This window comes from Canis lupus, chromosome 20 (assembly GCF_048164855.1).
Source record: "Canis lupus baileyi chromosome 20, mCanLup2.hap1, whole genome shotgun sequence".
In the NCBI taxonomy this organism is placed as follows: Eukaryota; Metazoa; Chordata; class Mammalia; order Carnivora; family Canidae; genus Canis; species Canis lupus.
The window spans coordinates 48280253-48293884 of NC_132857.1; the positions used below are offsets into that span (position 1 = coordinate 48280253).

General features: G+C 33.1%; 1 protein-coding gene and 1 long non-coding RNA gene across 2 annotated transcripts in view; one reads left to right on the plus strand and one right to left on the minus strand.

The window, feature by feature from the left end:
* Positions 1-13632, minus strand: part of LRP1B (LDL receptor related protein 1B) — a 1825680-nt gene that overhangs the window by 556047 nt on the left and 1256001 nt on the right. The window contains exons 28-29 of the mRNA XM_072789062.1: positions 12132-12263; positions 10362-10589 (exon numbers count right to left, since the gene is read on the minus strand). Of these exons, the coding sequence (XP_072645163.1) occupies positions 10362-10589; positions 12132-12263 (360 nt within the window). The remainder of the gene's footprint in view (positions 1-10361; positions 10590-12131; positions 12264-13632) is intronic.
* Positions 4154-5739, plus strand: LOC140612122 (uncharacterized). The gene is made up of 3 exons (XR_012013430.1): positions 4154-4190; positions 4841-4968; positions 5525-5739. It is a non-coding gene; the product is annotated as an uncharacterized lncRNA (long non-coding RNA).

Consider the following 13632-nt stretch of genomic DNA (forward strand, 5'->3'; position numbering starts at 1 on the left):
GTCTAGCTGATAGGCAATATCACCTTTCAACCACAAAAATCTAATCAATTCTCCTATATACCCTAGCCAGAAAGTTTGTCTTTATCTACCTAACACAACAAGACTATATCTGGTCAATTTCTTTGTACTTAATGAATTAGATAATTATTTGTTGACATAGTACTACTCTCACATATACTTCTTGAGGGTAGGAACTTAGCTAATCTTTGTAGCTTCCCTCCCCAAATGTATACAACACTGCTTTCAACACAAATATGTTTAATGAATTGATGAATAGATTCATGACATGAACAATCTGTAATTTTAAGGATATCTGAGCTGAGTTAGAAATATCAGATAAGGTCCTCAATTTATTCTTAGGAGTAAATACATATGTATCTAAATACATACTTACCCAATATTAATTCTCATGCTCTATCCTTACCTTTTTTTCTATCCACTAGATTAGAGTTTCTCATTTTCAACATTAAATCTAAAATAGAAATGTTGTCTTTTTTTCCTTTTTGACCATAACTAATACCCACATCTATTGTGTTTGTTTGTTTGTTTGTTTGTTTGTTTGTTTGTTTTTGAGTGACCTAGTAAATTCACCATAAGGGTAGGGAGAGGTAAAAGCTCCTATATATTTGGTGAATTTTGTTTCCTTGATTAAAATATTGAAATGATAAAATCTGACTCTTAACCTCTGTTTTCAAGTCAAAGACTTCTGAGCAAATTTCTCAGAGGGTTCAATTTTCTATATTCAGGGACCCTTATCTTTTGAACTAAAATAGATTAGACATTTTGAAAAGCCCTTCATTGCAATTTGTTCTCTGAAAAATGATAAATTGTAACTTTTAAATTATTTATCAAATTCTCAAGACAGGAAAGTCTCTAAGTGCTAACACAGACTTGTATGTTAGCTAAAACCATAAAGGAAGGCAAATAGGAATACAGAGGCTGGTGCACCTACAGGGACAAAAACTTGGGAAATCAAATCAAATGATAATCTAGAGATTTGTGGATCTGGAGATTTGTGGATAGTTGCTTAGTACAGTGAGTTCAGTCTTTAAATGCACAAAGACTAGGAGAGCTACACAAGAACAATACTAGGTATATTAGAAGGGTAGATATTATTACTGATAGGTGAATGGGGAAAAAAAAATCTTCCTGCCTGCTTAAAAAGAATAATAACTTAAAAATAAAAACAAGACTTATTTTCTCTGTTTTTTCTCTGGGTACAGAAAATAAAACACAACAAAACCAAACCAAGCCCAAACCAAATAATACAAATAAGCAAAAACTTTAAGTATAGGTCTATACTGGAGTAAGAAATTACTAATTTATAAACAAGATATCCACTAATTAGGTAGGGGATAAGCCAAATTCAAGTGATTTATAGTTTGTAATGACTCCTCCTTTCTCTAGCAGAGGCAAATTCAAATTCCCAATTTTGAGGTCATTCTCATTATCAGAATAAGAGATAAAACACAAAAAGAAATGAAACATAAGACCAAGAGTTAAGAGAAAATTAACAACAGATTTAAACCTCCAAATCCTACATGTTTTTACATTATTTTGCAAGATAAAGAAAAGTGAGTGGAATATTTTGAAGGAAAGAATATTTTGAAATAATAAAAAAGCCAATAATTTATTTATTTGTTTGTTTGTTTGTTTGTTTTTAAAGATTTATTTATTTTGTACAGAAAGTGTGTGTGGGTGAGGAAGATTCCTCTTTGAGTGCAGTGCAGAGCCTGATGTGGGGCTCAATCCCATGAGCATGAGATCATGACCGGAGCAGAAATCAAGAGTCAGACACCCAATCAACTGAGCTACCCAGGTGCCCTGCCAATATGTTATTAAAAACAAAACAAAACAAAACAAAACTCTTGGAAGACATAAATGCAAACCAAAAATTACTTTTAAATATTTGTTACATGATATTAAAAAAGGAACAATTAATTAAATGGATTAACCAGCAGCTTAGACACAATTCAGCCCGTAAACTGAAAACAAATTGAAGGAGTCAGCCAGAGCCTACACAGAGAAGCAAGGAGGTTAAATGAGTTGGAGAATGGATAGTCTGGTAGATCTAGTCAAAGTTTCCTAAGGAGGGAATAGACTAGGTTAGAAAAAATGGTCAGAGATAATATTTGAGGGTTTTTTCCTCCCTAGGCTGATGTAAGACATGATCCCATAGGAGGCACAACAGACTGTAGGTGGCTAAATAAAAAAAATTGTCATTAAGACAAAGAAAAATATTAAAAACATCTAGAAAGAAAAGATGCACCATCAAAAAAAGAATGATAGTTAGATAAACACAAGATTCTCAAGAGCAATAAAGAATGCGAAAGACGGTGGAATAATATCTGCAAAGTGTTGAGAGAAAATAACAACCTGAAATTTGTATTCAACAAAAGTATCTTTACACCTACCTTTGAACAAAACAACATTTTTACTTTTAAAAAAATGAGCAAAAGGATTGAAATAGACATTTCTCCAATGCATATGTAGAAATGGCCAACAAGAAGAACATGAAAGGATGTTCAACATTACTAATCATTAGGAAATGCAAGTCAAAGTCACAATTAGAGATCACCTCACATCTGTTGAAATGGCTACTATAAAAACAAAAACAACCACTGAGTTTTAACAAGGATGTGGAGAAACTGTTACATTTCTATGTTGGTAGGAATGTAAAATAGTGCAGCCTCTGTGGGTAACTACATGGCAGTTTCTCAAAAAAATTAAAAATAGAATTACCATATGATCCAGAAATTCCACTTCTGGGTATATACCCAAAAGAATTGAAAGTAGGGTCTTATAGATACACTTATGTTCACAGCAGAATTATTCACAGTAGCCAAAAAGTACCAACAACCCAAATGTGCATTGATGGATGAATGTATAAAAATTGTGATACATACGTACAGTGGGATATTATTCAGCCTTTAAAAAAATTCTGACACTTGCTACAATATGGATGAACCTTGGAGACATCTTGCTGTGTCAAATAAGCCCTTGACAAAGAGGCAAATGCTATATGATTCCACCTAAATGAGGCTCCTAGAGTACTTAAATTCATAGACAAAGGAAGTAGAATGGTGGATACTTGAGGAGTAGAATTATCAGGAGTTGTGAGGAGCGGATACTGGGAGCTGTTTTTTAATGGCTATAAAGTTTCAGTTTTACAGGATGGAGAGTTCTGGAGATTGATTCACAATGTGAATGTACTTAAAAGTATTGATTTGTACACTAAAAAGGGTCAAGATGATATATTTTATGTGTATTTAGCTGTGATTAAAAAAAACTATCTTTCAAAAAACAAAAGCTAAGTTAATGTATTTTCAGATACTATATCAGATTATCACTAAACTAAAGGAACATTAAAAGACCTAAGCCAGAGAGAAGAAAAATAATGACAGAAAAAAAGGCCTTAGATGAAAGAGGAATGGGGTAATTAAATAAATTGGTCAATGTGTAGATAAATCTAAATGGAAAATACACACACACATACACACATACACACACACAATGTCTGTCAATTCTCTGTGAAATTTCTTTCTTTCTTTCTCTTTTCCTCCTCTCTGAGTGGACCAGCTTATACCAGCATCTTGTCTGAAATTGGAGCAAGAAGGAGGAGATCCAAACTCTCATAAATTTCTGAGGCATCTGGTTATATCTAATCAAAACTCATTTGAGGTGGGTTTCTGGGCAATTATGTATCTGTTCTTAGGGACAAAGTGTTTATTTTTTATTTTTTTAAGCAAATTTGTAACAGCTTCCCAATGCTTCCTCAGGGAACTTTGTAAATACTAAATATTCTATTTATTAGCAACTGTGAGAAACTGTAGATGCACACACATATTAGTATATTTAACACATAGTGTACAAATTCATAAAACATCCATAAATCCACAATCCAGCCTAAGAAATAGAATATTACAAATAATGTACGACCTTTCTATGTACATATTCACTAAGTTTATGTTTCTTCAAATCTGAACAATTTAGTGTTTATTATTGTCTTGGTGTTGTCAGTTTTAAGACATGTATGTGTCCCAAACCAACACTGTTTTTGTTTTTTTTTCCCTAGAGAATTTGAAGCAGAATTGCAACTTTTTCACTAATCATATCTCGAAATCTCCTAACCCTATCATTATTGATATTTTATAGGAACAACTTACTCCTGATTTGGGAAAATGTCTGAAGTAAGGCTGTCCTTTTATTCTCATCTGAATCAATGTCTCCAACATCTTTCCAATGATTTGGTTAACTTCACCTCTCTCCCAGACATCAGATTTGATTATTTCTATATCTACCATATCTTGATATCTGTCACTTTCTTATACCTCTCATTGTTTTTGTTTTTTTTTTTTTACCTCTCATTGTTTTAGTCTAATTTTTGCTCTAGATTTAGAACATTTCTTTTTTTCTTTTAAAGATGTTATTTATTTATTCATGAGAGAGAGAGAGAGAGAGAGAGAGGCAGAGACACAGGTAGAGGGAGAAGCAGGCTCTATGCAGGGAGCCCGATGTGGGACTTGATCCTGGGTCTCTAGGATCAGGCCCTGAGCTGAAGGTGGCACTAAACTGCTAGGCCACCTGGACTGCCCCAATTTAGAACATTTCTTATCCTTATAGCTTAATCCTTATATATATATATATTTTTTATTCAGTCTTTTAGATTTCCACCTAATTTATCTTCAAAAGAGTTTGAATCACCAATAACTAGCTGTAAAAGTCTTCAGTGATTTCCCATTGTCTTTGGGGAAAAAATTACAAAACTAGCTCCTCATCCTGGTGTAAGACCCTCTGTGCTCTGCTGTCACATTAACCTTATAATTTATTCTTCTTGAAGGTCTAGTTACTGCTCACTGCTTGTTCTTCCCTACATATAAACTATCCAGGGCTTGTGACTACTGATATGGCAACCTGGAGTGATGGAGCTACCATTTACCCCCAAGGTCTATTTTGACTATTTCCTAAGTGAGTACTTTGATGATTCCATATAACTTAATATTCCTCGTGCTAATTTTCTAAGTAGCTTATACCCTTATTAAACTCCATATTTCATTCAGCCTTATACTTTAGTTGTTTATATCTCATTCTTTTACTAGATATGAAGCTGCCTGAGGTTACAGACTGTCTTAGCTAAATAAAGCCATCTCCCCACCCATCTAATGTTCCACATATAGAATCCACATATAGAATTTCCCTATGGGCCAGGACACCTCGGTCGCTCAGTGGTTGAATATCTGCCTTTGGCTCAGAGTGTGATTCCAGAGTCCCAGGATGGAGTGCCATATCAGGCCCCCTGCGTGGAGCTTGCTTCTCCCTCTGCCTGTGTCTCTGCCTCTCTCTCTCTCTCTCAAGAATAACTAAATAAAATCCATTAAAAAATATAAAGAATAGACATAGGGAGTTTGGCTCATTTAGCATTTATTGCTATAGATAATAGTTCTTAATGAAATGGCATTTATAGGTATGGTTTTGCCTTTATTCTTTCTTTTTTTTTTAACTTTTCTCTTTTTTTAAATCACAGATGTTGACATTCTTCTACTGAAAAATTTCCTGGGTGAAAATGAACATTGAAAATCCTATTCAGAAACAGGCAAAACAACAGATGTTCCCTATCCAAATTTTCTACTTGAATTCAAGGCCTGGCTCCAAAAACTAGATCTCACTGTTATTACTGACCTGTTTTCATTTCCTTCGTTCTCTCTGGACCAGTTTTCACAATAGTTTTTTTTTTTTTTTTTTTTTTTTACCCCCCAAGCATTTTTATTACTGGGTACAATTAAATATGGTTTCTTGCAAAATAGAGGGAATGAATCAATCTTTAGTACTCACTTACAAAATAATGTTTGGCAGAAGTGGATAATAATTTCAAATAATAAAAGGAAATCTACTTTGAAATGGGTCCAATGAGATTCAAAGTATCATTGAGAATTAAATTTTACATAGTAGCAATGTGATCAAAAGGTCTACATTTAAAGAGGCTTATATTTTTGTAGTTAAAAAAGCATATTATTATATGATAATTCCCTACCATATAAATGAATGTTCTTTATAAACAGATACACTTCTAATTTGTATTAATCTTCCTTTTGTTCATTTTAGCATCTGCTTAACAGTCCAGTTCTTTCAGATAGTACATGATTCTAGAACTAAAAGAATACTTTGTTCAATCAATGGTACTTGCCCAAAGTTGAATCCTTAATTTTCCAATGGCGAACCATTCACTTTGCCCTAGAATAATCAGATACATCAAGAATTTTTCCAATAAAAAGTGACTTTTTATTGACAGCAGCCTGGAATCTCATACAGCTGCCAACCTATCTCTAAAAGTTTTTTCTTATATTTTAGAATAACCAGTAAAACTGTTGTCAGTGGGATGGATAACCCATATACTTCACTCATGTGCTACTAGGTGAACTGAGCAGAGTATGCTGAGTGTATATTAAGTGAACATGGGAAAGAAATATTTGTACAAACCATGTGGTTATAATAAAGTTTCTGCTCTCTACTTGCTGAAGTTTCTTATTTGCAAAAGAAAGGGACTTTGGGGGGGGGGGGGGTGGGAACAGCATAGCTTTAGAGTCAATCCAAACTTGGATCTATCAAAGCTCTGGTATTTCCTAGCATGGCAAACCTGAATTAAATGTCTCCTCATTTTTAAAAACAGAAAGTAACAATTACATCAAAGCACTATATGGGGAATAAATGATAGATAAAAGAAGCACAGATACAAATGTAAAAACTCAACTATGTAACTCCCAATGTATATAAGGAACTTTAAGGTCTAATGATATCTTCTTTTTTCTTACTATGTTAATTGGAAGTTAATTTCTTGCTATGTTAACTTAGAGTTTGCAGAAGACAATCTTTTATCCAGTAAGGTATAATCATGGGCAGTATATAAGTACTCAGGAGAAGCAACTGAGCATTAAAGGACAATACCCAGCCCCTTAGGATGAGGTCCCAAATTCTCTTATTGTAGGGTGATAAGCATGACAGGAGCTCTAAACATACACTCTTGAGTGTGAATGCGTCTCTATTATTTCCTCACTTTGTTTCTGAGAGAGTTTTAGCTTTCACAAGCTTAAGCTTTCTCATCTGCAGAATGAAAGTAATTCTTAATAATAGGTTTGTAAAGATTACATAAGATTATAGTGCTTGCCACATTAACGGCAGCTAGTATTGTTCATCACATCAGAAAAATAAACCTGAAAGCATCAATAATTGAAAAATATCTGGACCAAGCAATGACTCAAGGATAAAAATTAATTACCACCAGAGTCAGGCTGCAGACCACTAGCAAGAACATTGCCATGAATTGTTAGTTATTGGGCAGCCCAGGTGGCTTGGCGGTTTAGCGCTGCCTTCAGCCTAGGGCATGATCCTGGAGTCCCCGGATCGAGTCCCACGTCAGTCTGTCTGCATGGAGCCTGCTTCTTCCTCTGTCTGTGTCTCTGCCTCTTTCTCTGTGTGTCTCTCAAATAAATAAATCTTAAAAAAATGTTTTTTTCTTAGAATAAAATATTTTTGTTTTTTGTGAAAGAGGCAAATATACATATAATAATAAATATTTGTTAATTTATACAATGAATGCATCTGTAGTCATGTGTTAGTATTTATGCTTATAATGAAGTGTACTTTGTACAAGTCATGTAACAAATAGCTTGTGTTGGTAGTACATAAATTAAGGACAGCTTAGTATATTTGGATACAGAGAACAGCAAGGCAGGTGAATTATTTCTCAAACCCTTTATGAAGGCTTGTCCCACAGAGCTTCAGAGTTTTCTCAGAAAATGGTCTGTATGTGGCATTAGACAAATGTAGAGACTGATTTTAGAAGCAAGTTTTACATTAGACTTAGGCTAAGTAAGATAAGGAAAGAAAGACTCTCTCAAGAAAAAGTCCAGTAGAGGAAGTACAGCAAAGTGAGAATATGTAGAGGCCAACATAAGAAATAAGAGAAAGGTCAGACAGATGCTCACAGGGAATCTAAAAGATGAAAGGATAAAATAAAGTACAATTACTGGCAGGATTTGAGATACTTTGATGAGCTCACAAGCTGAACTGTCAAAAGTTCATCTCAAGCTTTCTATTAATGGAAAGATAAATCAGTCCTTAACAAGGTTTCACCCTGGAAGAAAGGAAAAGGAAAAGGCAACATCATTCAACTTGTAGGGTAGCCAGAAATGAAGGACTTATCTTTGACAATGCCTATTTCTCAACCTTCATATCCAATTAATTAAGTTCTTTTATATTTTCACTCTTTTATATTTCTATAATCCTTTCTCATTTCTCTATCTCTGTTTTTTTTCTTTCTAGTCCAGGTTCTATCACATCTTACTAAAACCACTATACCAGTCAATGAGTTGGTCTCCCAGAGTCCGTGGCTCACCTACCCCTCCACCTCAGACCTCTTCAATTCTCTACTAAACCTAAAAGCTAGAACAATATTTTCCAAAGGCAAACCTAACCATATAGCTCCCCCCGCACCTTAAAAGACTTCCTTGGTTCTCATTAGTTTCAGTACTAACATAAAAATCAACAACTTATAAAGGCTTATAAAAGCTAGATTTAGTTTCTATTTATTTATCTCCATCAGCTTGTATAGTGTGTGCCTCTTGTTTTGTGCTCCATGCTATTCAGCCAATATTGCTTCTCCTTCAATGTCTTATAATATATAAAATATTCCAATATTTGTAAAAATGATTGAATTAATGATTATTGATCCTAATGAACATATGTATTAACTGTTATTATAACTGTTATTATAACTTAGGAAAGAAAGAAAATACCATTGCTCAATTTTTGGTTAATAGCTATAAACAGAGTCCCTTAAATGAGAATAAGTCTTTGTGATTTTCTCAAAGACAAATTTATCAAATTACTATTAGATACCAATCTATAATTATAGACAGAAAATTGTTCCTCACATTTTTTAGAGGTATAATATCTCTTACTTCATGTAATTCACAAAGCCTTTTCGTAAGGATTTCAGAATTCATGATAAAATGCTTAAACAATTTTCTGTTACACTTTGATGAATTTCTTATGAGGAGATCACCTGTCAGTCTTAGAAGGCACCTAATGTCCTTTAACTGATATTTTAAGATGTTTAATAACCATTACCTAGTCTAACAATGATTATCCATTTTTTCCTCCCCTCTGTAAAACATCCTGAACAAAGAGGAGATCTTTGCATTCGCCTTTTTATAAAGGTTCTTCTCTTACAGCAAGTTTGAAATAAATATTTGAACAAGCTTCTAACCAATTCATTCAAGTTGCTTTAATAGTACTAAACTTAGATGAGTAAAGAGCTAGCATAAATAAAAGAGCACTTTAGTGGTCAAAGGCTCTCAGATCTACTAGTGATACTCAATCCAGCTTTATAAGTATGATATGTAGAAACTCTTGAAAATCTGTGAATTCAAAACCTGCACTTCTTATTGCTTTCATTAAGAGATTGATCATTCCTCAAATAAGGTCTGATTTAAAAATTTTAGTATGCTTCAAAGCATGAGAGTGTGATATATCTGTATGGATTACTGATCACCCTTTCTTCTATCCTCTTCCAAATCACTCTTTCATGCTTATGAAGCATGGAATTGAATTGAAACAGTCTTGTTTGGTTTTGCAATCATGGAAAAAAGCAGATATTCAATGAAGATACACTAAGCTACTGATAACAACAGTAACAACAACTGACCCAGAAATCACAATACACCAAGTTTCAAACAAAGGCTAGGATAATTCAATGCTAAATATTTAAAGTTCAACTACTGCATTTGCATATATGTCTCACTTTACTTCGACCATATTTTCTACTTTGGGGAAAGTTACTTTAAAAAAAAAGGATTACTTTAATGACATTTACCAATAACCTATGATTCGACATGCTAGGTCAAGAGGTAGACAGAAATAAGTTCCCTGTCTTATTTGTGTAGTCTAGTTCTGTAGAAATTTATGCAAAAAGAAGTTGATAATAAGTTTGAGTGAGAGGAGAAAATCAGTCCTTTCCAGTATCCTATATTTTCTGTATGCACAAATTACTATTCCCCCATCACCCCATCAGCAAAAAAGAGTCTTCAAATATGTTTGTTTAGAAGTCCATAAATTTTAAGGATATCCCTTTTAAATTTTTTTCTTCTTTTGAAATGAAATTTTTAGTTATCAAACGACTATGTGCAACATAATTATAGCATTCTACAATTGTAAAGACATAGCATATTATTAAATCTCTGAATAATCAATTCCAACTTTCAATTAACAACATAGAAGTGGATAATAAAAAAGAACACAAAAGAGACTTGTGATTATTACAAATTGAATAACATTTTTTAAGTTGAAATGTGCAAAACTCTTACCTCTTGAAATAACAGTTTCCAATCCAGTTCCATTAATAAAAGCCCGTTTAATGGTTTGTGTTTTAATATCTGTCCAGTATAAACGTTCTTCAGATGCATCAAAGTCTATCACAGTAACATCATCAATATCAGGGACCGTAAAGGCCGTGATAAAGTTAAAATATGGATTATCAATATCCACTCCTCTGATTTCAGAACGCCTTGCATATAGAAGAAATTTTTTCATTTCTAGAAAAGAAATAGCAATAAATGTTTTTCCTTTATAAATTTGGCAAGTTTGAAGCAGTCTAGAAATTCTAAAACATTACTTGTTCATGATTTAACAGAATTTTAAGACCAGAAAATCATAATCAAGTTTTGATGGGCATGGGTGATATATCTATTACTTAATTTAAAATACTTAAGAAACAAATATAAAACAAGTTAGAATTCTTAAGTCATTATTTTTCTTTAGTTAAAAATACCATGAAATTCTCGGTGATTTGACCTTAGGATTTTCAAGAATTGCTAAAACAGAACCCCACAGATGTCAAACAACCATACTTATTCTTTGTACATAATTGTAACAATAATGCATTGCATTAAATGATTTTTGGAGGAATCTAAGAACATTTTATTGGGGTGCCTGGGTGGCTCAGTTGGTTAAGTATCTGCTTTTGTCTCAGGTTATGATCCTAAGGTTCTGGGATTGAACTCCTAATTGGACTCCCTGCTCAGTAGAGAGCCTGCTTCTCCCTCTGACTGCTACTCCCCCTGCTTGTGCTCTCTCTCTTTCTCTCTGTCAAATCAATCAGTCTTTAAAAAAAGAAGAATATTTTTATACTATTTTTATATTATCTTTGAATAAAATTAAACATGGATTTGAAAATCATGTTTATGTTTTCCTTATCAAATTGAGGTTGAAATAATGTTAAAGCATGCTTTATTATAAATATTTATACATCTGTAGTAAGTAACATTGTGAGGCATTGCATCCTTTTTATTTCCCATAGGCACTTTTTTGAACTGAGTTTGTAAAATAGGAGACTAAACAGAAATAGAAGCACAGATATTCTGTTATTTCATTGCTCTCTGGAATTATTATTGTTGTGATATGTTAAGAGTATATATAACTAATTAAATCAACGTGTCCCAACTTTCCTGAGTTAAGATTTTGTGAGCACCTTCTTCTTTGCCTTTAAAAGTAATTGCTCTGCAAATAAAATCATTCAAAATTAAAACAAAACAGAAAAAAAGTCTTATTTTATTCACAAATTTCTTTATCACTTTTGCTAGCTTAAATATGCTGTTTAAGTATATTCAAGAAATATTTCAACATTATATATTTTACTTCATTTTTCCTCCCTTCAAATGGACAATCCCCTATAAAATGATATGAAAATAACTTTAGAAGAGCAGGAGGAGATTAAAACTGTTAAGTACCTCTTTGTTACATGGGTTACCTACATCATCACTTTTTGAAAATGCACTTTCACTTACAAATCTCCCTGTTTTGTAGAGATAAATTCTGCTAACACACCAAATAAGAGAGTGGCAAGAAAAAAAATGAATAAGGTAATAAGTAGTAAAGTGCAGCATATCACATATTAAAGAATTTGTCAGTCTTGCCAAAAGTAGATGAATCATCAATAGCATCTGGAAATAGCACTATCTCAAATGTTTTTAAGGACATTAAAAATCTCTTCTGCTTTGCGTTGAGGAAAATCTTAATGCTAATACAATTTAAGAGAATTTGATTTGAATTTTAGGTAAGAACTTCGAGAAATTTACCATAGCAGGTCTTCTTGTCTGAGGAAAGCTTCATCAAGTGGGGGCATGCACAAGCAGCACTCCTATTATGATTGATCAGACACATGTGAGAGCAGGGGCCTTTGCCGTCATTAGCTGCACAAGGATTGGGAGCTGTAAACACACAGTGAAACATTAACAGTGAAAAAGAAAAATATATATTAGGGAACCTCTGAGATTGACAAGGGTTATTCACTTAATGATTTAAAGTGAAGTTCCCTAGATAGCACCTTTTACTGGGGTGATTAATATGACAATAATAGACAATCATACACACAATTACATTAATAAAAACATTTTCCTCCTCAAAGACAACTAGGTTACCTCCCTCAATTTTCTCTAAATTGAAATATATGCATTCTATTGCCTTAGAAGTAAAGTTTGTTTTTTTTTTTGTTTGTTTGTTTGTTTTGTTTTTGTTTTTTTTAAGGATTTTGTCTGAGAAAAAAAATTGAATAATCATTAAATTTGGGCAGCCCGGGTGGCTCAGCGGTTTAGTGCTGCCTTCAGCCCAGGGCCTGATCCTGGAGACCCTGGATCGAGTCCCACGTCAGGCTCCCTGCATGGAGTCTGCTTCTCCCTCTGCCTGTGTCTCTGCCTCTCTCTCTCTCTCTCTCTCTCTCTCTCCTCTCTGTGTATTCTCATGAATAAATAAATAAAATCTTTAAAAAAAATAATTAAATTTCTAGAAATTGAGTGTATCAATGGCTGTCATTACTTTCCTAACCTACCATCTGAACTCCCTTCTTGCCTTAGCACACCCTCTTTAGTGTTTCCCTAGGAAACTAGTGTTGTTACATTCATATCCTTCCTTCAGGTCATATGCTCTTTATCAAATCAGAGACCTAAGTGAAGAAATGCTTAACTTCCTTCATTATTTAGACATTTACCTTTTCATTTTTTTTTCTGTATTAACTGGCTAAAGTTTCCTTTACTTACACACTTACTAAACTGTAGTGTATAAATAAGTTTTAATATATTCAAATTTAGAATGGAATATTAAATTTTGCAGGTCAATGTCATTCTATTATTCTTCTGTGCTTTGTGTTCTATCATTATGACTTTTAGATAAAATTTTAATCTCAGTTGATCAGTAACTATTCTCTTAAATCTTATTTTTATAGAACTTATCTAGTAGATTAAGGATACTAAATTAAAGACAGAAAAGTGTTACAACTTCTGATCTCACCAGCAATATTTTACTTCTCAACCTATTTTATTTTCCTAACAAGTGGACCTATTGTTCAGAGTAGTTAATGTGAGTCCTCTAGAGTTTTATGGCACAAAGACTAAAAATCAATGGGCTATAATAAAATTGTAGAGGATATGAGAAATTAACTGTACTTGATACACAATGTGGTTTTTGCCAGTATTTAGCATTGTCCCTGCCAAGGCAATAAAAATAATCCATGTCTTTGCATTTGCTTAAAAATAAATAAATCAAAGGAAAGACTCAGAAATATTTTCCTAAGAAAATCAATTA